General features: G+C 42.5%; 1 protein-coding gene across 2 annotated transcripts; it reads left to right on the forward strand.

The window, feature by feature from the left end:
* The first annotated feature begins 27 nt into the window (after nt 1-27).
* Nucleotides 28-25,049, forward strand: Wdr3 (WD repeat domain 3). Of its 2 annotated transcripts, none has more exons than XM_048442185.3 (27): nt 28-70; nt 2,152-2,354; nt 3,329-3,538; nt 5,510-5,628; nt 6,549-6,627; nt 8,110-8,205; nt 9,055-9,168; nt 9,352-9,453; nt 10,060-10,157; nt 11,009-11,113; nt 11,678-11,908; nt 13,956-14,049; nt 15,274-15,375; nt 16,476-16,561; nt 16,668-16,803; nt 17,495-17,551; nt 18,344-18,444; nt 18,590-18,701; nt 18,839-18,973; nt 19,224-19,274; nt 19,672-19,737; nt 20,187-20,279; nt 20,671-20,718; nt 21,337-21,380; nt 22,957-23,085; nt 24,152-24,245; nt 24,468-25,049. In XM_048442185.3, exons 2-27 carry the CDS (start codon nt 2,184-2,186, stop codon nt 24,621-24,623), a joined length of 2,829 nt encoding a protein of 942 aa, XP_048298142.2. In that variant the 5' UTR covers nt 28-70; nt 2,152-2,183; the 3' UTR covers nt 24,624-25,049. The 2 variants fall into 2 exon arrangements, with proteins under 2 accessions (XP_048298142.2, XP_048298141.2); XM_048442184.3 differs by lacking the exon at nt 28-70 and adding an exon at nt 324-483.
* The last annotated feature ends 563 nt before the right edge of the window (nt 25,050-25,612 follow it).

The following is a 25,612-nucleotide window of genomic DNA, read 5'->3' on the forward strand; positions in this document are numbered from 1 at the left end:
GGAAGAAACTCCCAACCGGACCGGAAGGGGCGGGTCCGAGGGCGGTGCTGCCTGCTGGAGCCTCGTGGAGGTGAGTGTTGCTGGCTGCTTGGAGACTGCGGGGAGAGATTCCCTGCGTTTTGGTGCTCTAGATGGGCGGACGCCGTGGAGGACTCCGTGCTGTGGTCACCAGGGAGGCCCGGAGGAGTCCTGTGTCCGCGGCCGTTTGCACCACAGCACCCGGAGTCCGCACTACTGCTCCCGGGCCGGCGAGTGCGAGGCCGCCGGAACTTCCCGACTTTCCTGGGGTTTGAGGGGTGGGTGGTGATGTGCAGTAGGAAAGTAGGCAAGGGAATAATTTGAGAATGACAAGGTCGGAGGAAGGGAAACAAGAGAAGTTATTTGAAAAATAAGCAGCTGGTTAAAGTAACTGGCTCCCTTTGGATCCCTGCATTTGGCTAACAGCTTAGCCCTTTATAGCCCTGGGCGGTGCATTTGAAAAGGGTAAGTTGAGGGTTTCTGTGACTTCGAAAGAAAAACACGGAAGTGGAAGTGCTAGGTAGCAAACTGTTGCAGCAACTCAGTGGTGACAAGCTGGGAATGAAAGTGCTGCGCAGAGAAAAACGGATGCTCTTCAGGGAAGCAGTCAAAGGAGATGACAGACATAGAGACGTATTTAGCGTGGTGATTAGCAGCAGAAAATATGGAGTTAGGTTGGCTATAGTGGCGCATGGCTTTGGTGCTTTCTGGTTGATTTTTGAGCTACTTGTTCAGCATCCTTGTCTGTAAAATGGATAAGAATAATTGTCTCTTCTGTTATTAAAGAGAATTTTTGTGACACATTTTCAATGTATAGACACTCTTACTGTGTTGCTTCTGCTAATGAAGTTACTGCATGTAGTTAAAGAACTGCATGTGTTATGCCCAGTAAGTCATTCTTACTATACGTTAGAAGCTCTAAGCCTTGCCACTATGTTTTTTTTTTTTTTAATAAATCAAAGGTTACTAGAAACTCTAAAACCTTGATAGCTGGGGAGATTGTTTTAAAGTAAAATGAGATGAGGGATTTAGGAAGTAAGGTAGTCATGTAAGGTACTCGAGAGGGGTGCTCTAGAGATGTTTGGAACTCTTCATGGACATAAACACATGGCTCTAGATATAGAGATGTGGGGGTCCCCGAGCCCCAGCGTCATGGACATAAACACATGTCTCTAGATATAGAGATGTGGGGGTCCCCGAGCCCCAGCGTGCTGTATGCATTCTCCACTGATAATACTCCAGAAGGGTATCTAACTTCTGGAAGGGTATTTAACTGAGCAAGTTCAGTTAAACTGGAGGAATAAGAATAAATGGAGAATTGAATTTTTTTTTTTTTTTGAGCTAGGGTGACAGAGTTATACATAGCCAAAGTTGTCCCTGGACTCCTTGTTGGAGCTGAGGGTGACCTTGAATTTCTCAAGTTGCATCCCTGTCTTCCCAGTGCTGAGATTAAAGGTGTACACTACCGCACGTGGCCCATTTAGCACTGGCAGTCGAACCCAGAAACTCTAGTATGCTAGACAAGCTGAGCAACCTTCTTAGCCCCTTCATTGGCTTAATCTCAATTCTCATGAGAAAAGAGTGAAGCTGGATTTACGGTCATCTTTGATGCAACCATTCAGTCTTGGCGGAACGGTTTCAGTGTCAGAATTTTGATAGTGGTTGACAGGGCAAAAGAGAATTGTGTGGCGGCCGTGAAGCTTTCGTGTTACATGTTCGTGAGGTGATTGTGACAGTGGAAACTCAGTGTAAACAGAGGAAGGTGCTGCCACTCTCGTGGGTCTGGGGCATCTGAAGTCCTTGACATGACTGCGTTCATTTCAACAGGCCTCATTCACCCAGGGCTTCCTCTGTTCCACACACAGGGTCTTTCGGAATTTGGAGTTCATGGAGTCCAGCTAGGCTGACCCTGAGCTCCAGGGATCTGTGTCTCCGCCTTCTGAGTGCTGGGATCATATACACATTTCTCTGTGCCTGGCTTTTTGTATGATTACTAGAGATCATGCTTGTATAGCAAGTACTTTACCATGAACCAAGTTATTATATGCTTTTGACCACATGAGAAATGGTTTGTGTTTGTTAGCCTTCCAGAACCAATGTACTACAAAATCTGAATTTTGTTTATATTCACAGATTACCTTCCCAGTGGCTTCAGACGTCTTAACATGGGACTTACCAAACAGTATCTCAGATATGTGGCTAGTGCTGTCTTTGGCTTGATTGGCAGCCAAAAAGGTAACATTGTGTTTGTGACACTTCGTGGGGAGAAAGGACGCTATGTGGCAGTGCCCGCCTGCGAACACGTTTTTATCTGGGACTTGAGGAAAGGCGAGAAGGTGAGTCGGAAATGAGTAAGTTGATACTGACTTTGGAGTGGAAGAGGCCTGACTGACCTGCCTGCATTAATTTGTGTGTGAGCTCTCAAGTGATCGTGTCCCTTTGCTTCTAGACAGCTAGCACCAAACTCTGCTGTGTTCTGAAAATCTCAGCCCAACAGCTTGCGTCTTAGCTGTCTGTCTGTGTTAATTTTCATAGGCCATTAGTTGTAGCTCTTAATCCTACTTTTGTTTATAAATTCTACTTTTCAAGTTCTGCTTGTGCTCACAGCCAGTCGTATAATATTAGGATTTCAAAAGGACTGGTACTCCACTGTGTGGGTGGAGTCTTCTTATATATGCTGATGAGATCCAGCAGTTGCAGAACTCTACTTTGACTGTGACTGGAGTTATTCCTATTTGCCAAGCACATAGAGGTAGGTATTTGATTCATCCCTGTTAACTGTGTGACTCCCAAGAGGTGAAAGGATGGATAGATTAGGTAGGTAGGGAGATAGATAGATACTGTTGCTACCCAGGTAGGTAGGTAGGTAGATAGATAGATGGATAGATGGATAGATAGACAGACACATAGATAGATAGATAGATAGATAGATAGATAGATAGATAGATAGATAGACAGACAGACAGACAGACAGATACTTGTTGCTACCCAGAGCCTCTTGGAATGAAACCACTGGTACTGTAGTGCCATGAGGTTGTGTTAAAGCCAGGATGGGTTTATAGCCCTTTATGAAAATACATTAAAAGTTTGGTGGCTTATTTCATTGTCTGGATAGTTTGCATATATCTACCAATGTCAAGCTTGAGAGTAAATGAATACCTTTTGAAGATCTCGTTGTCTCTGCTTGTAGATTTTATCATTGTGCATCAGTGACTATAAATCGTGGGTACTCACTGTGTTACTGAAATCATTCCCACGCTGGTGTCTTCATGCATGCCTCACTCCTCTGCATTGGTTTTTATGATTTCAGATCCTTATCCTTCAGGGGCTTAAACAAGAAGTCACTTGCTTGTGTCCTTCCCCAGATGGGCTGCATCTGGCTGTTGGCTACGAGGATGGATCCATCCGAATCTTCAGCCTCCTCAGTGGTGAGGGAAACATAACCTTCAATGGACACAAAGCAGCTGTCACCAGCTTAAAGTATGATCAGCTAGGAGGCAGACTGGCTTCTGGGTCCAAGGTGAGCCTCGGAGACAGGTGTCACACTGTGTAGAAGCAGGTCATCACATCAGTTGCTCTGTGAACCTGAATTCTCAGTGTCCAAGCTAGTACACAGTTGGGAGAAATAGAGTGAGGAAGATGGGTTTGCATAGGGAGGGAGTATGCTTCTTATTTTCTGTTGTGTTCTCTTGGAAAAAAAAATGTCTGAATAATGAAAGAATAAGACAAAGGTCCTCTGGAACCCATCATATTATGGAAGAGCTACCCCAAACTATAAAACAGAGGACCGTGAAAGGAAAGATGGTAATAATTTGCCAGTGAATTCTGTAAAATTAGTATTATTCCTATGTTTTTAAAAGTTAATGAGTTAGAGTCAGGCATTCTGGTACTCATCTTTAATCCCGACAGTCAAAAGATAGGGGCACTTGCATCTCTGTGAGTTTGAAGCCAGTCAGCCAGGCTATGCCCTCCAGGGATACATAGTTGAGACCGACTCTCAAAGAAAAAGCATTGTTTCCCCGGCACAGAAGAAAGGTAAGTGAGCTGTTTGCAATTGATAGCTACTGTGAGAGGAAAATCAGCTTTCTTCAGTGTAATGACACTAGGTATATCAGCCACGCTTCAGGCAGGTCTGGTGCTTGGGTAGTTAGCCAACATAAACCACACTTTGTTTTTGTTGTTTATTGTTTTTGTTTTTTTAAGAAGGGGAAAAGAGCATGAAGTTGGGTGGCTGGGAAGGTTACAGGGAAGAATATGATTAAAATATATGAAAATCTCAAAAAACACACAGATTGATAGATTTGAAACATAAATTTAAGACATTAAATTTTTTACATTTTAAAAAAGTATGAAAAGAAAGGTGAAAGTATTTAATTAAAAAAGACTATCTTTTAGACTTAGTAGTAAACTAAGATATAAAATACAGCCTATAAGAGGTAACACCAATGAAAAAGACACGAGTGAACAGTTTTAAAGCGATGAAGGTGGCCATTATTTCCCACAAATCATGGGGAAAGTGAGCATCAGGGATTGAGATTTGGCCCAGTTGGTAGAATATTTGCCTAACATATAGCAGTCCCTGGCTTTGGTCTCTGGTATCGTGTAAACTTGTCATATGCCTGTAAACCTAACACTTGGGAGATAGAGGCTGAAGATCAGAAGTTCAGGGTCATCCTCAACTTCAGAGTAGAATCAAAGCCATCCTGGAATGCATCAGATCACATCTTAAAGAAACAAAAATATCATTAGTGTTCAGAAAAACAAATTAGAGCGGTTATGAAGACTAAGCATTCTTTACTGAAGGAAGGAAATTGGCTGTCATTTTCAGAAATGTGATAATACCCAGAGTACACAGATGGGAAGCTGGTCTTCTCATACATGTCCTTGGTAGTTGTATAGAGAGATTCAGTCTGAGAACTGTTTTAATGATGTGACTCTAAACTGTAAAAATAGCCATAGCCTTTAACCAAGAACATCAGACTGTAGTATTTATATGTACTAAGATAAATGTACAAGGATTTATGCATGTGAAATGATCCGTATGTGTAAAGTATAAAATTTAAACTGTGTGATACTAGAAATTAGAGCACAGCAGGATTAACTACCTGACTGCATTAGATAAGAAGATGGCTATAAAGTGAGCCCATAGCATGAAGTCTGTTTTCCTCTTTATTTTGTTTTGTGTCTTTGATGTGGGGTCTTACTGGACTGTCCAGCTTTTCTCCCTCGTAGGCGGGACTACAGGGGCCTGTTGCCACACCTAGAGATTAAGAAAATAGCCCGGAGATCTCATGCTTTTACAACTAGAACAATGTAGACCAGTTTTTGTTCCTTATTCTTCGATGAAAGGGTAGGCTGCTGCCTAGCCTGCTTTCCTGGTTGTACAGGACGGTATATGGCCTCTGTAGCAATTGAGTCCCATTATTTGTAGCCTTTGGCCTGTTGTGGTAAGAAGAATGTTTTTTTCTTATGTGTTACTTTATTCCTCAAGGATACAGATGTTATTATTTGGGATGTGATCAATGAAAGTGGCCTCTACCGTCTAAAAGGACACAAGGATGCTGTCACACAAGCTCTGTTCCTACGAGAAAGGAATCTACTAGTTACAAGGTAAAGACACGATGAATTTCAGAGTTTTGAAGAGGAGTTGGCCTCGCTGCTTGTTGCTCTCTGCTGTGCTCATGCTTGTGTGTCTGCGTGCTTCCTCTTGGGTTGCCAGCTTTCCCCCCTTCTGCCTCTCAAATGCTAGAGTTTTGCCGTGAGTCACTGCATTTTGAAACTTTCTTTTCTGATTCTCTTGTCGAGTGGGCGTTTGTTTTCTAGATCTCTAGAAGGCAGAATGCTAAGCTATGTGTTTGGTTCAGCCTGCCTTTTGAGGAAAAATGTGCTGCAGGCATCAACATCTGTTAGGTTAAACCATTTGAAAATTTTAATTTTGTTAAAAGTGATCAAATATTGTCAGTTTTATACGGCCCAGCCCACTGTAGCCACTGTCTGTAAGGCTTCACTCAGGAAAGACTAAGAACATAAGGTTTGTCAGGCAGTGATTAGAGAAACACTGTAGTGACTCAGGAAGAGCCCCAAACCCTGTCCCAGTGGAGATCTGTTAGGGGAATAAGAACAGACAGGTTTTGAGACGGGTACGAGAAGAGCCTGGCCTTGGTTCTGTGGAGAACGTTACATTAGTCAACTTCAACAATAGGGTACCTCGGTGTTGGGGGATGAGAGAGCAGCAGTGGGTGGAGACATGACCACGTGCTAGAGAGCACCAGCACTGTAAGCGAGGTGGGAGGAAGGCAGATGGGTCCTGTGTTGTGGAGCGCAGTCACTGCTGTGTGTAGGAGGAAGCTCCTTGTTTTCGTGGAAGAGCAGCCACAGGGAGAGTTGGGATTCTCCCCTTACCAGGGCAATCAGATAGACTAGCTTCCAACATTCCCGCTGTATTATTCTAAAACAACAAACGAGGTACTCACATCCCTGTTAGTTTAATGAATCTTCCCAGTAAGATTCTTTTCCGGTTTTTCTTTTAGTGGGAAAGATACTATGGTAAAGTGGTGGGACCTTGATAACCAGCACTGCTTCAAAACGATGGTCGGCCACCGAACTGAGGTACGTGCGGGTCCTGGGCTCCAGAGAAGCGAGACAAAGCAAAAAGCAAATGATGGTTTCTCCCCTGACTTTTCTTGGCTCTTTTTAGTGCTCATACTGACCTGTGTGCTGTCTTGAGAGATAGTGAGGTTTGCTGGGAAGAAGCAGTGGCAGCCATTGGAACAGATGTAGCTTTTCTGGCCTTTTACGTATAAGCCCTTGGTAGCTTACAACCTTTGAGTTCATTATTTTAAACTCACCTATGACTGTTGTATTAGAATTCTCTAGAGGAATAGAATTTATAGAATGGATATATGTATATACATAAAGGGGATTTATTAGAATGACTTAACATGCCATGGTCCAGCTAGTCTCAACAATGACTATCAACCTATAGACTATTTCAAGAATTTATTAGTGGTTCAGTCCATGAGGCCGATGGCTCAGCTGATCTTCTGTGGATGCCAGGCTCTTGAAGAAGTAGGCTCTAGTGCCAGTCAAGGAATGGATTTGCCAGTGAGAGTGAGAGCAAAGCAGGCAAAGAGAGGGCAAGCTTCCTTTTCCACGTCCTTTATATAGGCTGCCAGCAGAAAGTGTGGCATCTTCCCACCCCAAAAGATCTGGATTAAATGTGTATCTTCCCACTTCAGGGATCCAGATTAGAGGCAGATCTTTTCATTTCAAATGCTTTAGTTAAGAAAAAAATCCCTGGCGGGTGGTGGTAGCACGTGCCTTTAATCCTAGAATTCAGGAGGCAGAGGCAGGTGTGTCTCTGAGTTCGAGGCCAGCCTGGTCTACAGAGTGAGTTCCAGGACTGACTCCATAGCTACTGGGAAACTATCTCAAAAGAAAAAAAGAATCCCTCATAGTCTCACTGGTGTGCTCAGTCATTTGCGTTAATTCCAGATATAATGAAGTTGACAAACAAGAATTAGCCACAACTGTGGAGACATTTAATGATATGTGAATTGCTTTTCCCAGGCGCATACATAGAGAAAAAGGGTAGTTTTATTCAGCCAAGTTCAGAGGATAATTTAAATATCTTTGCCTCCGTTTATGTCAGGCATTCAAAAACATACTTGTAATAATGAAGGATTCTAATAAAGAGAATTCTATGAAAATTGATTGGCGACAGTATTGCCGTGACTCCACTGTTTAATTCTTGGATGCTAAAGGCTGAGGATTATGAAGTAGACATTAATAAGGCACCTTTTATTTGCCAGACATTGCCCTAAACAACTGAGACCCTGAATTATGGATTGCGCTTGGGACTTGTGTAGCTATTATCTGAACAGGAGAGTAGGAAAGTAGAGAAAGCCTAGTAGCACATGGACAGTTTCCCCACTGGAAAAGTGCTTAGGTAGTGGATTGGGAACTCTCTCCTTAATACACTGGTCCTTAGACATGCCAGAGGGACTTCAGTACAGTGAATGTACACTTTCGCAACGCTTCATTATGCCACTTGGAATATTAAAGATTGATTAAACTGTTTTTTATTCCTAGGTGTGGGGCTTGGTTCTGGTTTCAGAAGAAAAGAGATTAATCACTGGGGCAGCAGACAGTGAGCTGAGAGCCTGGGATATCGCTTATCTGCAGGAGGTAATGACTGTGTCAGATCATGGCCAATTGCATGTTTTCACAGTTTGTCATCTCATTAACATAGAATCAGATGAAATAGAAGGAATTCTTACATCGATGACCTGAAAGTTCTAAACAAGACTTCTCTTCATTGTGCATTCTAGCTTTGGTTATTTAAGCTGAAAAGAGAAGATTTTGGCTTAGAGCTTCTGGTAATAATGTTGTTTAGGTTGTGGCGTTTTAGCCTTGTATTCCTGGACCTATGGACATATCTGGGTGGACTTTGGAGGTCTTCCTCTTCAAACAGCAGTCTTTGTAGGATGTATGCATTTTGTACACATATTCTCAGGAGACTTACAGTGGTTCTCAATTTATGTGAGGGGGGGATTGTAAACTTTAGGCTTAGTTGGAGTTAGTGTGTAGCCTTACATCCAGTAGCCATTGTGATGGGTTTTATATATCTTAGTCTAGCATCTGTTTTTTCTGTGTTTAAGGAGAAACTGTAATATACCTTACACTGCCTCTGCCAGTACCAGTATCAATGGCAAGCTTTTGCTCTAGAAAATTTTTTTTCCTACAAAGAGAAAATGTTGAGGTTAAGGAAGAGTTGAGCCATTAGCTTTTATTACTATTATCTCCTCATATATAGTCCTCATACTATGGAAAGTCTATGGAGATTGTGTAGTGAATAGTGTTTTGTTGTATATAATGCCAATTTCTAATAAATTCTGAAACTTGTCCTGACATTGGAGAAGTTTATCAGAGGTCACCAGTCAAGATGTAAGTTGTTCTGAGAGGCTTCTAGGTCATTGGGGTTAAAAGTCATACCTGAGACATTGTAACTTTTATTCTTCCATCTTTATAAATTAGATTGATGACCCAGAAGAACCAGAGCCCAAGAAAATCAAAGAGTGTCCTAGAACACAGGACACACCTGAAGCAGAGGATGGTGCTCTTGAGGCGGATGAAGCATCTGAAGAAGATGTAATCCATTTTGTTTCTTTGGTTGGACTAAGTTAGTCAGACAAGAAAGGGCAGATTTTAGGTTAACCATCTCCGATATCACTTTAGGGGATGTTTTGTCACCTGTATATATTAAGTTCATGTCTTTTCAGAGGCTTAACAGAGCAGACGTTTAACCCCCATGTCCACTTGCTTCCTCTGTAGCGCATCCTGTCCTGCAGAAAAGCTGGCTCCATAATGCGGGAAGGAAGGGACAGAGTTGTGAGCCTGGCTGTGGACAAGACAGGCCGGATTCTTGCGTGCCACGTGAGTACCAGGCTTAGAGAACAGTAACACTGTTCTTTCTCTATTTTAGTGTTTAATAATTCAGAAAATGGGTCTGGAATGATAGCTCAGTGGTTGAGACTGAGTAACACACTTGCAGAGGACCCGGGTTTGGATCCCATTGTCCATGTTGGGCTTTTCACAGCCCCTTGTGACTCCAGCCTAAAGCTGGGATCTGATCAGACATGTGTGACCTCTACAGGCACCTACACTCTCATGCGCATAACCACACAAACACACACCATATAAAATTTAGTGTATATTCCTATAAGTGTCTAATGTTCTAGCATAGCATTCATAACATGAATGAAAGTAACTACATTTCTTATTATTAAAAACCACTTATTAAAAGCTAGGTTTTCTCATCAGTATTAAAGGCGCATGCTCTCGCCTTCAAAGGAATACTCAATAGGAAGTTCTTTTCCCACTTATAGATGGGACAACAAACCCAGAGAGATGAACTTGTTCGTGATGATCCAGCCAGTAAGGGAAGACACATAAATGTTGCTGTTTAGTTCTTACAGTGTATAAACTAAATTATAAACTGCCTGTCTTAAGACTCACACTGCCTGCCTTTTGCCTTTCTAGGGAACTGATTCTGTGCTAGAAGTATTTTGTATCCTTTCCAAAGCAGAAGTTCAGAAGAAAATGGATAAGAAGCTGAAAAAAGCTAGAAAGAAAGCAAAGTATGTTTTTAAAAAAATAGTGATAATAAAATATCTTGGGTAGCGACATGCTATGGAGAAATTGACTTTAAAAAAAAAAAAACACTGACTTGCTTACATTATTAGACCTGAAAACTAGAGAATTTGTAGGGTGCTGGTACCACAAGGTTTGAATTTTTGATTCATACTTCTTTATTCCTAACACACTTCTGAGTCATACTGAGACCCTCACAGAGATAGACTGCAGACTCCAGGCACACTGGGGATGTCTGTGCCAGTATCAGGGACGTGCACGCAGGCGATTCTGCAGCTTGCTGGCCAACCAGGAGCAGAACCCAAGGACTCCAGGTTCCCTAAGAGACACTGAGACAGTGTCTCAAAGTGGAGCATAGTTGAGGAAGACAGGCATCCTACATGGATATCTGGCCTCCACCCAAACATACGACAAAAGACCAAAGAAAGAAAAAAGTCTTTAATGGGTGGTTTATCAGATTTAAAGGTGATTTTTAAAATCATCTGATCAAATGTTTAAGATGTGTTCTGGTTCACATGACAAAGTCCAACTAACTGCAGGTTAAAGACTTGCTGAGAAAGTTCTAGAGTTAGCTAGAAAAGTTCATCAGGAACACCTCAGTGCAGTGACTTGGGTGACAGAGATCGCAGGAGATGATCCGGGCCTGTTGCATTCCCAGGCTGTTTACTAAGGGTGACCAGTGAGCTGCAGTCTGCTCAGTTCTCAAGGTAACCCTGGTGGCCAGGCCACTCCTCCAACATCATCCGCTTGTTTGTCCCAGGACCAGAGTGTCGGTCATTAGAGTGAGAATCTCCTGGAAAATCGATAGGTGATAGCTCAGGTGTGTTTCCCCTTCTAGGCTGAATACTGACAGTGGGGAGGAGGACCCAGAAACTAGTGTCTCAATGACTCTGCAGGATGAGATCCATCGGGTGGCCAATATCAAGACTTCTTCCAAGATCAAGTAAGTGAAGATTTAGTGTCTTATAGAGTAATAAGCCACCAAGTATCCCTGGGATGTCATGATATTTGCCAGTACGTGTGTGAATTAAATTTGAAGGTGGTGATCATGTCATATTCACGAGCCCACATGTCCATTTTTTAATTATTTATTGATAATTTCAGGCTGCTAAATATGTGTCAAAACTAAGAGCTGAGTGCAGATTTTATGTATTTATTTATTACTTTTTTTACTTTAAAATCCTATGCTGTGGGTCTCTGGGATGGTTCAGCAGGTGTAGGGAAAGGTGCTTGCTGCCGTGCCTGCCAGTCTTCTTCGGTCCCTGGGGCCCATGTGGGAGAAGAAGAGAACTGACTCCCTGAAGTTGTCCTGAGCTCCACACGCATGTGGTCCACATACATGTGTACACATACACGCTCAAATAAGTAAAAGCAATAAAAAATTTTAAAGTCTGTCCTCTTCTGCTGCTCAATACCCAGAACAGTAGTGTATCTAAAGTTCTATATGCAGGTTAAACAGTAGATTGACGTAGCTGGAATGTTCGTTTGTGATGACTTTCCCTTGCAGATCCTTTGACCTGATTCATTCACCTCAAGGAGAGCTAAAGGCAGTCTTCCTGCTGCAGAATAACCTGGTGGAATTATATTCCCTCAATGCATCCTTGCCGACCCCTCAGCCTGTCAGGACAAGCAGGATCACCATTGGAGGCCATCGTAGTGACGTGCGCACTCTGTCGTTCAGCTCGGATAACATAGCTATGCTTTCAGCTGCAGCTGATTCCGTTAAGATATGGAACAGGTCTGTGAAATGTCTCCTGTACCTCTGTTGAGTAGAATTGCCTTTGCGTTTTGGTACTCTTGATGACTGGCTCTTAATCTCAAGAACCTAAATACAGTTCAGTTAAAAGATACGGTTGGTGCATTTCGGCAGTTGGTCTATGGAGCTTCTATCAGATTTTGGTGTGGAGCTGGTGAGATTGCTCAGCAGGTAAAGCTGCTTGCCACTAAGGACCTGAGTTTGGTCTCTGGAAAGTGGAAAGTGAGAACTGGCTCTTGCAAGTTGTCTTCCGTCCTAATATATTATGTGCCTGCTCCTCTCCATGAACAAATTGGAAAAATAAAATTAAAAAAATAAATATGGAGTAAAAAAAAAAAACCAAGGTTTTCCTTCCTTTGAAGTTTTGGCAGCATTTGGCTAGAAGGAAGCAGCCTCCTTTGTATCTGAGTCTACATGCCATCAGAAGTCTCTCTCATCGCTCTGCCTCTCCTCCACTGTCTGACCTCCTTCCTTCCCCTCAGACCTCAGATGATTCAAATACTCTAATGCTGATGGTGTTGCTTCAGGTCCACTATCTAGAATCATATTCTGTGTGCTCTCATAGAATGTTAATTTAGCTAATTTAGTGAATCTCTGCTAATTACGTTTGTCTATGTCCATATATAGTAAACAGGAAGTATGTGAGGCCATGACAGGTATTAGAGAGCATACTCTTTTTTTTACAGAAAACTTTTAATTTTTTTTTTTTTCCGAGGTGGCATTTCTCTATGTAATAGTCCTAGCTGTCCTGGAACTCACTCTATAGACCAGGCTGGCCTCAAACTCACAGAGATCTGCCTGTCTCTGCCTCATGAGTGCTGGGGTTAAAGAGGTGTGCCACCACTGCCCAGCCTTACAGAAAATTTTTATATAGACTATACTAAATATAAAAATCAGTAACAAGTCAGGTGTGGTGGTGTATGCCTTTAATCCTAGCACTCAGGAGGCAGAGGCAGATAGATCTCAATGAATTGAAGGTCAGCCTGGTCTACAGAGTGAGTTCCAGGACAGCAAGGGTTATTACACAGAGAAACCATGCCTCGAAAACCAAACCAAAACAGTAAGTTATCAGCAGTGTTCCATGCTGCACACAGTCACATGTGCTGCACTTCACATTAATTCCATCTCAGTAGGTTTGCATACATCAGCTTCATATAAAAATGTAAGTACACACAGTGCAGTGCAGTGGCAAAAAGTTGTTTTTAGAGATTTTATTGTATGAGTGTTGGTATACCATTTGCATGCTTGGAGCCCATTGGGATCAGAAGAGGGCATTGGGCATTTGTATCCGCTGGAACCTGATTACGAAACAGTCGTGAGCTGCCAGGTGGGTGATGGGAATCAAACCCGGGTTCTCTGGAAGCACAGTAACTGCTCTTAACCACTGAGCCGTTTTCTACTCCGTTATAGTCTTAACAGGACTTCCAAGTATGTGGTCTGTGTTGCCCAAAATATTGCAAAGAGGTGTATGCCTGTCTACATTTGCTGAATGAATAAATGTTAACATTCTATTAAATGAATTTGTGGTCTGGGGTGAGAGAGCTCAGCAGTTAAGAGCACTGGCTTCCTTTACAGAGGGCCTGGGTTCAGTTCCCAGCACCCACATTGTAGCTCACAAACATTCTGTAACTCTAGTTCCAGGAGATCTGACACTCTTCTGGCCTCTGAGGGCACCACATGTCTATGGTACACAGACATCCATGCAGGTTAAATATGTATGTATATAAATTAAGAACAATAATAATAAAATTAATTTTTAGGTATTGATAAAGATAAGACATTTCAACCTGAAACTCTATGCTTTTCTCTCCTAGGCCTTGGAGACTGGGCTCTATGGAACCCAGCTGAAACCTTGCTTTTCTCTGCTTTTGTATGGTCTACTTTTTGACTAAGATGAATGTGAGCCAAGAGTTAGACTTGTCTTCTGTCATGTCAGTCTCTATGTGTGGCTCGGTGCACTGACACACTGACTCCTAAGGTGGGAAGCATGTTGCTTTATCGTGAACTCCACGTCCCTTCTTTCCCGTAGGTCCACCCTGCAGTGTATCCGCACAATGCCTTGTGAATACGCTCTCTGCTCCTTCTTCGTTCCTGGTGATAGGCAGGTGGTCATAGGAACAAAGGTAAAGCTGGGGCTTTTTTGTCAGCATCTCAAAAAATGTTCAAGAAATTGGATTTTTTAGAACATGTTGGTAATTAATTTATTAGAGATAGATAATAGTTTATTGACCTTTTTGGTGTTTTTACAATTTTACTTTCTTGTTTAAAAAAATCAAATCATCTGTCAAATTACAAAAAAAAAGGCATTAAAGTCAGTAGTGAGGTAACTGCCATCAGCATTTTGATGATTATCCTGACATGCATCTTATAAATATATGTAATTATGTTTAATTGGTGGTAAGATATATTAGTTGTAAATAATTAAGTAAATATATTGTCAGGTTTGACGGAACATGGTACTCTAAAGCCATGACAACCTGACCAGGTCTTCATTCTTAGATTGTCATCAGTTTGGGGCAGCCGTGAGAAGACACGGATTTGGATTTCAGATTGTCTTCCAAACCGCTCAGAGAATGCTGCTTCACCTGTATAACAATGATGACATGGCAGAGCCCCATACTCTAGCACTTAGTTGCTTTGCAACCTTTGAAAGTTTCCTTTAGCCCTGTTAGCCTTGCTTTGGGGTGCAAACAAACAGACTGGTCCCAGCGAAAGCAAGTAGTGAGAGCAGAATGGAATAAGGTTTTAGGGTCATGTGTTGGTCTTGAGACAGTGATTTTCTTTGTAGCCTAGGCTGCCTCAAACTTATGATTCTCCTGTCTTAGCTTCCAAGTGCTATGACTGGATTCAGTTGTGGGGTGTTTTGAGAAGTATTTTTAAGCTGGGTGTTGGTGGTACACACCTTTAATCTCAGCACTCAGGAGGCAGAGGCAGGCGGATCTCTGTGAGTTCTAGGTCAACCTGGTCTACAAGAGCTAGTTCCAGGACAGGCTCCAAAGCTACAGAGAAACCCTGTCTAGAAAAACCAAAAACAAAAAGAAAGAAAGAAAGGTTTCCATTTGAATTGTTCAGATGTGTCTGTAGCCATGGTGTTTCCTTTTTGAAGTGTGGAACCAGTGAGCGCAGCAGAGCCAGGAACTAAAAGGCTGTGCTTTCCGTAGCTGTGTTTGAAGGCAGTTCCGCCAGCGTTAACTCAGTGGGTAGCAGTCTTCAGAGAAGGAATACAGACAGTATTTGACAGGATCCGTTTTCTGAGCAGTTGATCTGTGTTGTTGTTGCTTTTCTAAACTCTGTGGGCATGAGTCATGAAGTAGATGTGCTCGTTACAACTCTGTTCACTTCCCTAGACCGGAAATCTGCAGCTTTTTGACCTGGCCTCAGGCAATCTCCTGGAGACAGTAGCTGCCCATGATGGAGCTCTGTGGTCCATGTCTCTTTCTCCAGATCAGGTAACTGCAATGAACTTTAAAGCCCTAGGCCTCGGCACTTGGGCTGCGCTGTCTAGTGTTGCCTCAGAAGGCTTGCCTGTGTGTCTGGTCTTTAGATTTCACAGAGATATCATTTCACACCTGCAGTGTGAGTAGCTTCCATTGCAAAACTGAGTAGTTCAGCTGTTGATTCTCAGTAGCGTGGCTTATTTTTAAGCAATGGTTTGTGGTACTTTACAGAGGGAAACATTTTCTAAACACACATACAGAGGATGAAGTACACTTTGCCCTTCCCGCTTTAGTCCAGTAATGACTAGAGAAATTATTTAGCAAACATATGAGCCCGGTAGCTCAGTAATAAGTGCTTGCATTCCTGGTGCTTCCTCACCCGGAAAACTGCACGTTGAGCCTAATCCAGCTGCTGCTCTGACGTTTTGAGTTTGGTGGTCTTAGGCTCTTTTTTTTTTTTTCTTTTCTTTTTGATAATACTCTGGCATTTATCCAAATATTCTCAATGATAGCAATTCTTTATCCACTGAAAGTATGTATTTTTGGAAAAAGTAAATACAGAGTTTAGCGTAGCCACTGTCTGTTAGGAAAATGTACATGTGGATATGTGTGCTATGAGATGGGACAGAAGAGACCGCAGTTGCTTTTTCTGAATTTGGAAAACCCTTGCAAAGGTGCTTAAAGCAGGGGACATTGCAGGAATAGTGCATATGTTTCTGAGGTGAACACTGGAAACGGACTACTCACTTGATACATGTGTGTATTAAACTAATCTTACTGCTTGTAGCAAATTCGTTTGGCTTCTCTCTTAGGTGAAGTTAAAAAAATAAAAATAAAAGAAACTTCCGTCCTATTCCTTACAGCCTTTTCTAAATGATGGTAACAGGATGTTACCTAGGACTTCAGCGATCATACCCGTCAGTGTTAGTCAGGGCTGGGATTCTCAAGTGAGGTCTGGCAGTGCCCCAGTGGAGCAGTGGGGGGTGGGCACACTTTGCTTCATTCTTGTCATCCTCCGTTAAGTAAAGAGAGTGTGAGGCTCTTTTGATGTGTGCTCAGCGGAGTTTTTGGGCTAAAATGGTTTCTTAACTGACGTGTCATTTAATTTTCAGCGTGGCTTTGTGACAGGTGGTGCTGACAAAGCCGTCAAGTTCTGGGACTTTGAGCTGGTGACCGACAAAAACAGTACCCAGAAGAGGTGAGCGGACGTCTGTGTGGGGCTTTGGAAGGAAGGGGAGGCTGTCACGGTGTCCCTGTCTGTGGGGTTCTCGCCTGTGACCCCGTCCTTGCTGCCGTCTGGGTAGGCTTTCTGTGAAGCACACCCGAACCCTGCAGCTCGACGAGGACGTCCTGTGTGTCACTTACTCCCCCAACCAAAAGCTCTTGGCTGTGTCGCTGCTGGACTGCACCGTGAAGGTTTTCTATGTCGACACTTTAAAGGTACAGTGGTTCTGGCTGGGAAAGTCTTTCTTGTGACCTTGGAATTTGGGGTGATCTAATGTGGCTGTTTTGTTTTAGTCAATTTTTATCGTGTACCATTTTGTTATTATCTCTGAGATGTCTAGTGAGAGACAGAAGGGAAGTAGATCTGGATGGGAGGAGAAACTAATCAGGATATGTGAGAAAAGGATCTATTTTCAGTATAAGGGGAAAAAATTGGATGTTTATACCCAGCAATAGTATACTTCTAAAAATATGTTTATCAGAACAACTTAAGGGTATCAGAGACACCAATTGTGTTACAGAGTTTGTCGGTTTTGTTTAAAACAAGCACTAGTTCATGTGTTCAGAAGATCTGTAGGCAGAAATCCCTGTCCACTCATAGCTAATAGCTTTAAGTTCTGCTAATGGGTCCCATACCCAAAGTCTCAGGACTGCACTGGCCTCAGAATAATTTTCCCAAAGATACTGTGTGGGCAGACTCTGAGGTGTAAGTTTTGAGGAACCTGACTTCCTTCACTGGGCTTTAGTGTTCATGACAAGTGCATGAAGGGTCTGCAGAGTGGACACAGGCGATCTTAGCAAGCAGCCCAGAAATGTGTTTAGCGTTATAAGTTTATATTTGACTCCACGTGTAACAGCTTGTATTTTGAGACAAAATGAGTGATTTCTATTCTTTCTTTATGTTTAGTTTTTTCTCTCACTGTATGGACACAAACTGCCTGTTATATGCATGGACATCTCCCATGTAAGTAAAGTTTGTGGGTTGTCTTCTCCAAACCAGACGCTTCTCTCAGTTCTCAGTGTGCTACAGGTCTGTATTACAGTCATAGCATAAACACTATCTAAGTCCTTCAAAATACCCATTGTGACTCTGGCGGATTGCTGCTCTAGATTCCATGATTGAGAGGCCATCCTAAAACACATGGCTTTACAGCCAGCGTCCCTTTGCTGTAGGATGACACTGGTGAGGATTTGAGTATTGAGGTATTCTGCTTTGTGTAAATAGTCTGTCGCATTTCCTCTTAGTGACTACAAGTGAGAATGTGTATTTGAAAAGTGTCTACTTTGGATCAAAAGGGAACCAATGGAGCCCATAGCTGTAAGATCCTTGTGTTAACACAGCCATTTGCACCTAAGCGTGAGAGAACAGTGATGGGGGTGTGGGATAGAAGGCTAGGTCATAGACCTTCTAGTAGCTTCTTTTCCAGCCTCATTTTCTCTTTACTTTTCCTGCTCTCTCCACAAATCTCATTCCCGAAATCAGAGCCACCCCTTTTCTTATTTAAACTGAATGAACAGATAGCTGACATTCAGCACAGCACTGTGCTGTTGCATTCTCCTGTGAAAGGTCAGAGTTCATAGTTCATGCTTTCAATTTTCCAAGCTTTAAGAAGCTCTAGAGGTCCAGGCACCGGTATTCTGGGTAAAGAAAATTCTTGCCCTATTTTAATATTTTTAAAGAAATGAGTTAAATGTTCTGCTTAGCTTTTGTCTAGTTTAATGGAACATTAAGTAATATGTTGTTTCTGTGCCCTAGGATGGAGCGCTAATAGCAACCGGCTCTGCTGATAGAAATGTCAAAATCTGGGGTCTGGACTTCGGGGACTGCCACAGGTCTCTCTTCGCACACGATGACAGGTGGGTGTCGTCTAGGGAAGAGCTCTGTTGATGGTCTCAGGTAGTGAGAAACTCAAAGTCCCAGGGAATAGGCATTCCCAATTACTGTTAGCGTGCCTAGTTTACTGACCTGGCATTCCTGACACCTACCTCTTTCCGCTCTTAGTGTGATGCACCTACGGTTTGTACCTAAGTCTCACCTCTTCTTCACCGCTGGGAAGGACCGCAAGATCAAGCAGTGGGATGCAGACAAGTTTGAGCACATCCAAACGCTGGAGGTAACCCTTGCCTGCTGTGCCTGATCAGAGTTTTCGGAACTTTCTGTGAGAAAGCATACCGTGCCCACTAGCATAAGCACTTGGTAAATGATAGTAAGTTATAATTCCTTGTGTCGGTTTGGTTTTTCATTGTCCAGGGGCACCACCAGGAAATATGGTGCTTGGCTGTCAGCCCCAATGGAGACTACGTTGTATCAGCATCTCATGACAAGTCTCTGAGACTCTGGGAGAGAACGAGGGAGCCACTTATTCTTGAGGAAGAAAGGGAAATGGTAAGACCTTTAAGTTTGTTTTCAGGTCTGGTGGGAATAGCTTACAGACTGTCCCTGCTGAAGTTTCCTGTCCAGTGCAGTCACGCTCACACAAGAGGTGTTTACAAGACCAGAGCCAGCCGTTCCCGAAGCCAGGTTGACATGGGTGCCATTGGTGTCGTGGTGCTCGGAAAGAAGCCCTTTCCACGGCTACACTTGCTCTGCAGAATCTGTTTTTCCCTCAGTATAACGTCTGTGTGTCTCTTGGCAGCAAAGGGAAGCAGAGTATGAGGAGAGTGTGGCCAAAGAAGACCAGCCAGCGGTAAGTGAATCTTTTGGGGATACTGGAGTTGCTTAATTTCAAGAACTTATAATGGGAGAGGAATTGAGATGCCAGAGGCACTGCCTGCTAATGTGAGAATCTATGCAATGTTTTATTCAGTTAGAAAGTCAGGTCAGTGGCCAGCTTGTATTAAGATTCTCATCATTATGGCTTTTTCTTTCTGGAATGAAACTTTACAAGAAATTATATTTATGGAGCAGAACAAAAATTTAGATCAAAAAGATTGAGAAATTGGATACTTTATGAACATTTGCAGGATAATGCTAATGATGATACAAATAAAACATTTAATATTATGCCTGTCCTCAATGGGAGACAGTGACTGTGGCATTTTTGTAAAACAATACCCATCTTGTTATTTCTTTGTTTCTGGCAGGTTCCAGGAGAGACTCAAGGTGACAGTTACTTCACTGGAAAGAAAACGATTGAAACAGTCAAAGCAGTAAGTTGGCAAGGCGCTGTATCGTCTTGTTAAGAGGATGCTGACTTTTTAGTAAAAGCCTTACCCTATGCCAGCCGCATAACCCGATGTGGCACGAAGGCACCACCATCGCCTTTGTCTGATGCCCTTGGTCTCGCATCTGACCAGGGTGTGGCTCTTAGTGAGGGAGCTCGTCTCCTCCTGAGAGTGCACCTCCACCTCCGCTGTTCCCAGGAGCTGCTCTGGTGTGTCCCGCCCAGTGTGGTCTCCTGCTAGTCCCTGGTATTTTGTCTCTTTCTTACAAATTAAAAATAAGGAAAAAACTGACACCTGAGTGCTGCGTTGCCCTCTAACTGGCATGTCTTTATTAAGCCGATTCAGGCTATCACTAGCCAGGCCTTCCCGTTTCTGTGTCTTGGGCTGATGGGTGTGTGTTGGAATGATCTCTTCCTTTGCCATCTTCTGTGTAGGCTGAGAGGATCATGGAGGCCATCGAGTTGTACCGAGAAGAAACTGCAAAAATAAAAGAACACAGAGCCATTTGTAGAGCAGCGGGGAAAGAGGTGAGCCTGTCCAGCAAGCTGTGCACTAGGGAATCTTTCCAAAAGAAATCTGCAGGGCTCTTCAGATTTAACTGTAATTCACATGTTAAAGAAGTGGAGGAGCTGTGAGAACATAGTGGCTTCTGTACAAAAAGGAAGGCTAGGAAATAACAGGTCAAGGTGGTTAGTATAAATGTGTGTTCCTACATGAGTTTGCAAAGCAGCATATCAGCTTCAGATTGTTAGATAAAATGCACTCATCTATCCATTCAGAACTGCAAGGATGATTGCTTTTTTGGTATTCCTTCTGGTGTTTGGGTCTTTTTCAAAGTTTTAAAATACCACTAGTGCCCCGTCTGCAACAAGCTTCATCAAAACCTATTTTTAATGACTTGGCTTAATAACTTCTTAGGTTCCTCTTCCTGTCAACCCCATCCTGATGGCTTATGGCAATATTTCGGTAAGTACGATGTCTGTTTCTCTCCTTAGTGAGGGTTCAAGGGTTAACTTCAGATACATGAAAGGCATTGTGATTTTGGGGTAGATGCCCTAGGACCCCTTTTGTCTCCAAAAGTCTTTCCTGCATCTTGGTGTCTTCTAAAATAGCTTGTGTCGCAGAGGGCCACTAACGAAGCCAGCTTCCCCAGGAAGTGTGTGTTACACCAGCCCGCCCCTTCCACCTTTAGTGCTTCGTTATGCTTAGAATCACAACCTCCGAGGAGGTGTCCGTTTAAATAACTCAGATGTAAATCTTTAGAGGACCAGTTGAAGAAGAGAGGAGATGTAACAGGGGAATGACTATGTCTATCTAGGAGTTGCTAATTGTTGGCTATTTTATTTTCATGTCTCATTCATTGCAATAATCTTAGAAGATCTTCATGGTATAGATATGAAGTGGTCTTAGCTTACAAGGAAGTACAGTCAATAAAGGAAATAACTTAATTATAACCCCAAATCTGGCTAACTCAGACCACAACAGCCCTGCCATGTTAGGCCGCTTTCCCCAAATGGGATGGACTGAGAGGGCCCTGGTGGAAAGCACTAGAGATTCACTAATGCTGCTGTCCTTCCTTCGTAGCCTTCAGCGTATGTGTTAGAGATCATTAAAGGGGTCAAGTCTAGGTAAGTCCCTGTGCTGTTGGAACTCGCCAGGATAGTCATGGGTGTCCGAGAGGGGAGTAGACATTGGAGCTGATACTCACCTTCCTTTTCATTTTGTCAGAATTTTAATGGAAAACAATTCATTCTAATACATTTTTAGGGGGCTGGAGAGATGGCTCAGCAGTTAAGAGTACAGAGTCCTGAGTTCAATTCCCAGCAACCACATGGTGGCTGACAACCACCTGTAATGAGATCTGGTGCAGTCTTCTGGGCTGCAGGGATACGTGCAGGCAAAACACTGTATACATGATAAATAAATAAATCTCTTTTTTTAAAATACATTTTTAAGTATAAAAAACCAGGAAGCTCCTGGAGTTTGAATGATATTTTAAAGGACAAATGTTATAGGTAATAAAATAGTAAAGAATCAATCAGATGCTCCCTCAGAACCTGTTCTGTTGTACATTTTGTTCCACTTCGTTTGTGTGTATACACAATTGGAATCGTGGGCATGCTAACGAGTTGGGCCACTCACGCTCCAGGGAGTCACTGTGTAGGTTTGTATCTTACTCTTGCTCACATAGGCCTTGAACATTTGTTTGCATTATTAATATTTTTCAACACATGGGATTGTTGAACATTTCCTGCAGTACAAGGAAGTATCATTGTTTGCTGCATTTCTTACTTTTGCTATTATCAATGATGCCTCAACAAACAAGTTTATATATGTGTCTGTGCTCTTATTGAATATTTTAATGTCCTTTTAATATATTCATTTGATTAAAAGTTACAGTCAACAAGTATGTAAAGTTTTAGTTGATCTTCCTTCTTTGTGTAGTCAGTCTGATTGGTTCTTAGAATTTGACATTCTGAAGTTTATTTTCCTAAATTGTACATACAACTCTTATAAAAAAAGGAATAGAGATGTCTGAGGATAATGCTGAGCTTTCACTAAAGGAGTATAAAGGAAACTTGATAATGGAGTGCAGTAACCCGTTCCAAGATGGGAGGGTTCTGTTCTGAAGGGTGAGAGTTCTTAAATTAAGGAAGAAATTTCCTATCCGACTGAAATCCTCTTGAGATTTCTAACTGGAATTGACATGGTACTGGAACTAGTTTTAGAAGAAAAAAATTAAAATGGTTAAGGATCAGTGTGTGAATTACTCAATTGCACAGTCATTGTTATAAACTCTAAAGCCTTGAAATACAGATGCACACACATATTGTATGTCCATATACATACAGTCAGTATATGCACAGCGTATTCACGCACTGTGTGTGTAATACGTAAATTCAGTGTAACAGTGTGTATGCATATATATTGTGAGAGAGGCATCATGAGGTTGGAATACAATGGAATTTTCTACATGGCTTTGTGAACAATTTTTCTATAATACTTATGTTTTCCTCATTATTCAGGGACTAAAATACTACCTAAACAGATGAAATATTACATATGAAAGACGCTTAGAAGAATCATTTTGAGTGTAGGTGAATATTAACGGATAGAATCTGCTCGAGTATAAAAGCAGGAAAAACAGTAAAGGGAAGGATGAGTGGCTGACGGTGCTAAGGATGTGTTTGTTTTCCTCCTCAGCGAGCTGGAGGAGGCTCTGCTGGTGCTGCCCTTCTCCTATGTCCCCGACATTCTCAGCCTCCTCAACGAGTTCATCCAGACGGGCACTGACATCGAGCTTCTGTGCCGCTGTCTCTTTTTTCTCCTCAGGTGACATGTTTTCACAAATTCTGTCTCTTCAGCCAGACTACTTCTGGTGTGGGCTAGCTGAAGCTTGCACTGCTTGGGGATTAAAAATTCCATGTTTCAATATCAGACTGTTATAAAATAGCGCTTACCCTTGGGTGATCGTTCTTGCCTTTGAAACAAGGATCCCAGTGACCCACTTTTCAAAGTCACGTGTTTTGGTGAGACCTAAGCTGCAGCTCAGGATGCAGTGTACAGTGATGCTAGGTAGCTTGTTCCCTAGCCAGTTTACTCCATTCATTTTGCTTTTAAACGGTTGAGCTTAAGCTGCTCAGCTTTGTGCTCACAACATTTACAGAATAGCTGAATAATTTCTCTGGGTGTCTGCAGGCACAAATGGAAATGGAGGGGACACAGGAAGGGAACTAAAGGACTTACAGTTAAACAGATGTTTGGTGAAATCACTTAAGCATTTGATTTTGCTTGTTTTGAGACAGGCTCTCACTGTATTTCCCTGCCTGCCATGTAACATGTAGACCAGGCTGGCCTCAGATTTGCCTGCCTCTGCATTCTGAAGGCTAGGATTGCAGGTATATGCCACCATAGCTGGCCTTATGAGGTTGTTTTGAGACAGGATTTCATTCTAACCCGGGCTGACCTTGGACTCACTGTATAGCCTGAGCTGTCTTGCCTTAGTGCCAGGATTAAAATGATGATCTACCATGCTCAGCTGAGGTCCTCATGCTTGTATGGGAAACACCTCACTCACTAAGCTCTCTCTCCAATCCCCATGTTAGTTAGCATTGTTTCTTAGATTCCATCCTGTCTCTAGAGATTTCCATTGTCAGGATTTCTCTGGTTGTGTGGTAGATTTCTGAGAAAAGATGTGAATGTATCATCAGGTTTAATATAGTATTCTTCAGATTATCAGACTGCATGGTGGGAAACTTAGGTGATTTTTGTTGCTTTTGTTGTTGGGTTTGTTCTACTCTCATAATGGTGAACTGGATCTATATCTTGTCATCTGTTTACTGTTTCTAGGGGGCTGGTAGGGCTATGTCCTCTCTGCAGCATAACTTTTTTCTTTTAGGATTCACTTTGGCCAGATCACCAGCAACCAGATGCTCGTGCCTGTAATAGAGAAACTAAAGGAAACAACTATTTCAAAAGTCAGGCAAGTCCAGGTAAGCATCTATTACAGACATGTGCCTAAAGGTGCCATATGCTAGGCCCTGTCTGTCACAACACCAAACAGACAGAAACCTGTTGGCATTAGTACAAACAGACTTTTAAAACACTAACAAGAGTCCTTTGGGAGGGGAAGACCTACGACAACACATCCTCAAAAGCCTCTTGCATTAACAAAACAGCAAAGAATTTCATTTCCTTTCTGTGTTCCTCACTAGGATATCATTGGATTCAACATGGCGGGTCTCGATTATCTCAAGAGAGAGTGTGAAGCAAAGAGTGAAGTTACATTTTTTGCTGAAGCTACTGGTCGCTTGGAAGAGAAGAAGAGGAAACGAAGAAACAGGAGGAAGATGATTTTAACACTGACTTAGAAATTGAAAGGCTGTGGATTTTCCTGCTTCCCCTAAACTTTAAGGAACGTGAAACTAAGCTTTGGTGGAGTTGGCATCTTAAAAATACCAAAAGCGATCGTGTTGTACAAAATCGGGTTCAGCTGTCAGCTTAGCTGAGGAAATCCACCACAGCTTGTATTCTGGCTTCCATCTTTTGGACTGGACAGATTTAGTTTAAAAATCTGTGTTCTTCAGAATTAAGCCTTTATATTGTAACAAGAGCAAAAGAATATTTTTTTTGATTGTGTATTTGGTTTATTTGAATTGAAATAGGCATTTCAGGAGTGTCTCATATTTATGGCAGAGTATTTGTATCTGAGCTTTTCCATTTAAGATAATCATGTTTATTGTTGTCCACTAACTGAAGTACCATGAACTAATAAAATAGCTTTTTCATTAAAACCATTTCAGATGTCTTGGTGACCATCTGAATAATGGTGGGTGGGGTCTGCTGTAAATATGTCTGTCTACATGGTAGGAGTTTGGGGAGGTAGGGGTGTCTAGAAAAAGATACCTCTGGGTCTGAGCTTTTCTTTGTGGGGAATTTATATCTTCTTAAGATAAGGGCGAGAAGAAAGGCCATGCTGAGTTTGTCTTCCAAAATTCGTGTCTAATGGAACCTGAAATGTGACCTTGTTTGTAAAATTATCTGTGAATATAAAGTCTTTGAGGATGAGGGTGGCCTCTACTCCGTGCAAAGGGTGACACAGAGAAGCTGACAAGGCATGTAGTATGTAAAAGAGGCAAAGGATGGAGCAATGCCAATACTTGCATCTAGACACTTAGAAAAGTGTGTCCCCTGGAGCCTCCAGAAGGAGCCAGCCCTGCGACTGCTGGTGCCTGGAGTTTAAACCTGGGGCCAGCAGGCTGTGAGAGAATGACTGTAGCGATTTATTGTGCTTCTGTGTGGAGCCCAGGAAGTGCACAGACATTGTCATTACCTTGGTATCTCACTCTAATGGGCACAG

This window comes from Myodes glareolus, chromosome 17 (genome assembly GCF_982192425.1).
Source record: "Myodes glareolus chromosome 17, mMyoGla1.1, whole genome shotgun sequence".
In the NCBI taxonomy this organism is placed as follows: Eukaryota; Metazoa; Chordata; class Mammalia; order Rodentia; family Cricetidae; genus Myodes; species Myodes glareolus.

Coding starts and splice junctions, on each gene's coding strand:
- Wdr3 (XM_048442185.3), top strand. CDS start 2,184: ATGGGACTTACCAAACAGTATCTCAGATATGTGGCTAGTGCTGTCTTT. Junction 9,454..10,059: donor GCCGGATTCTTGCGTGCCAC/GTGAGTACCAGG, acceptor TTGCCTTTCTAG/GGAACTGATTCTGTGCTAGA. Junction 18,445..18,589: donor CTCTTCGCACACGATGACAG/GTGGGTGTCGTC, acceptor TTCCGCTCTTAG/TGTGATGCACCTACGGTTTG.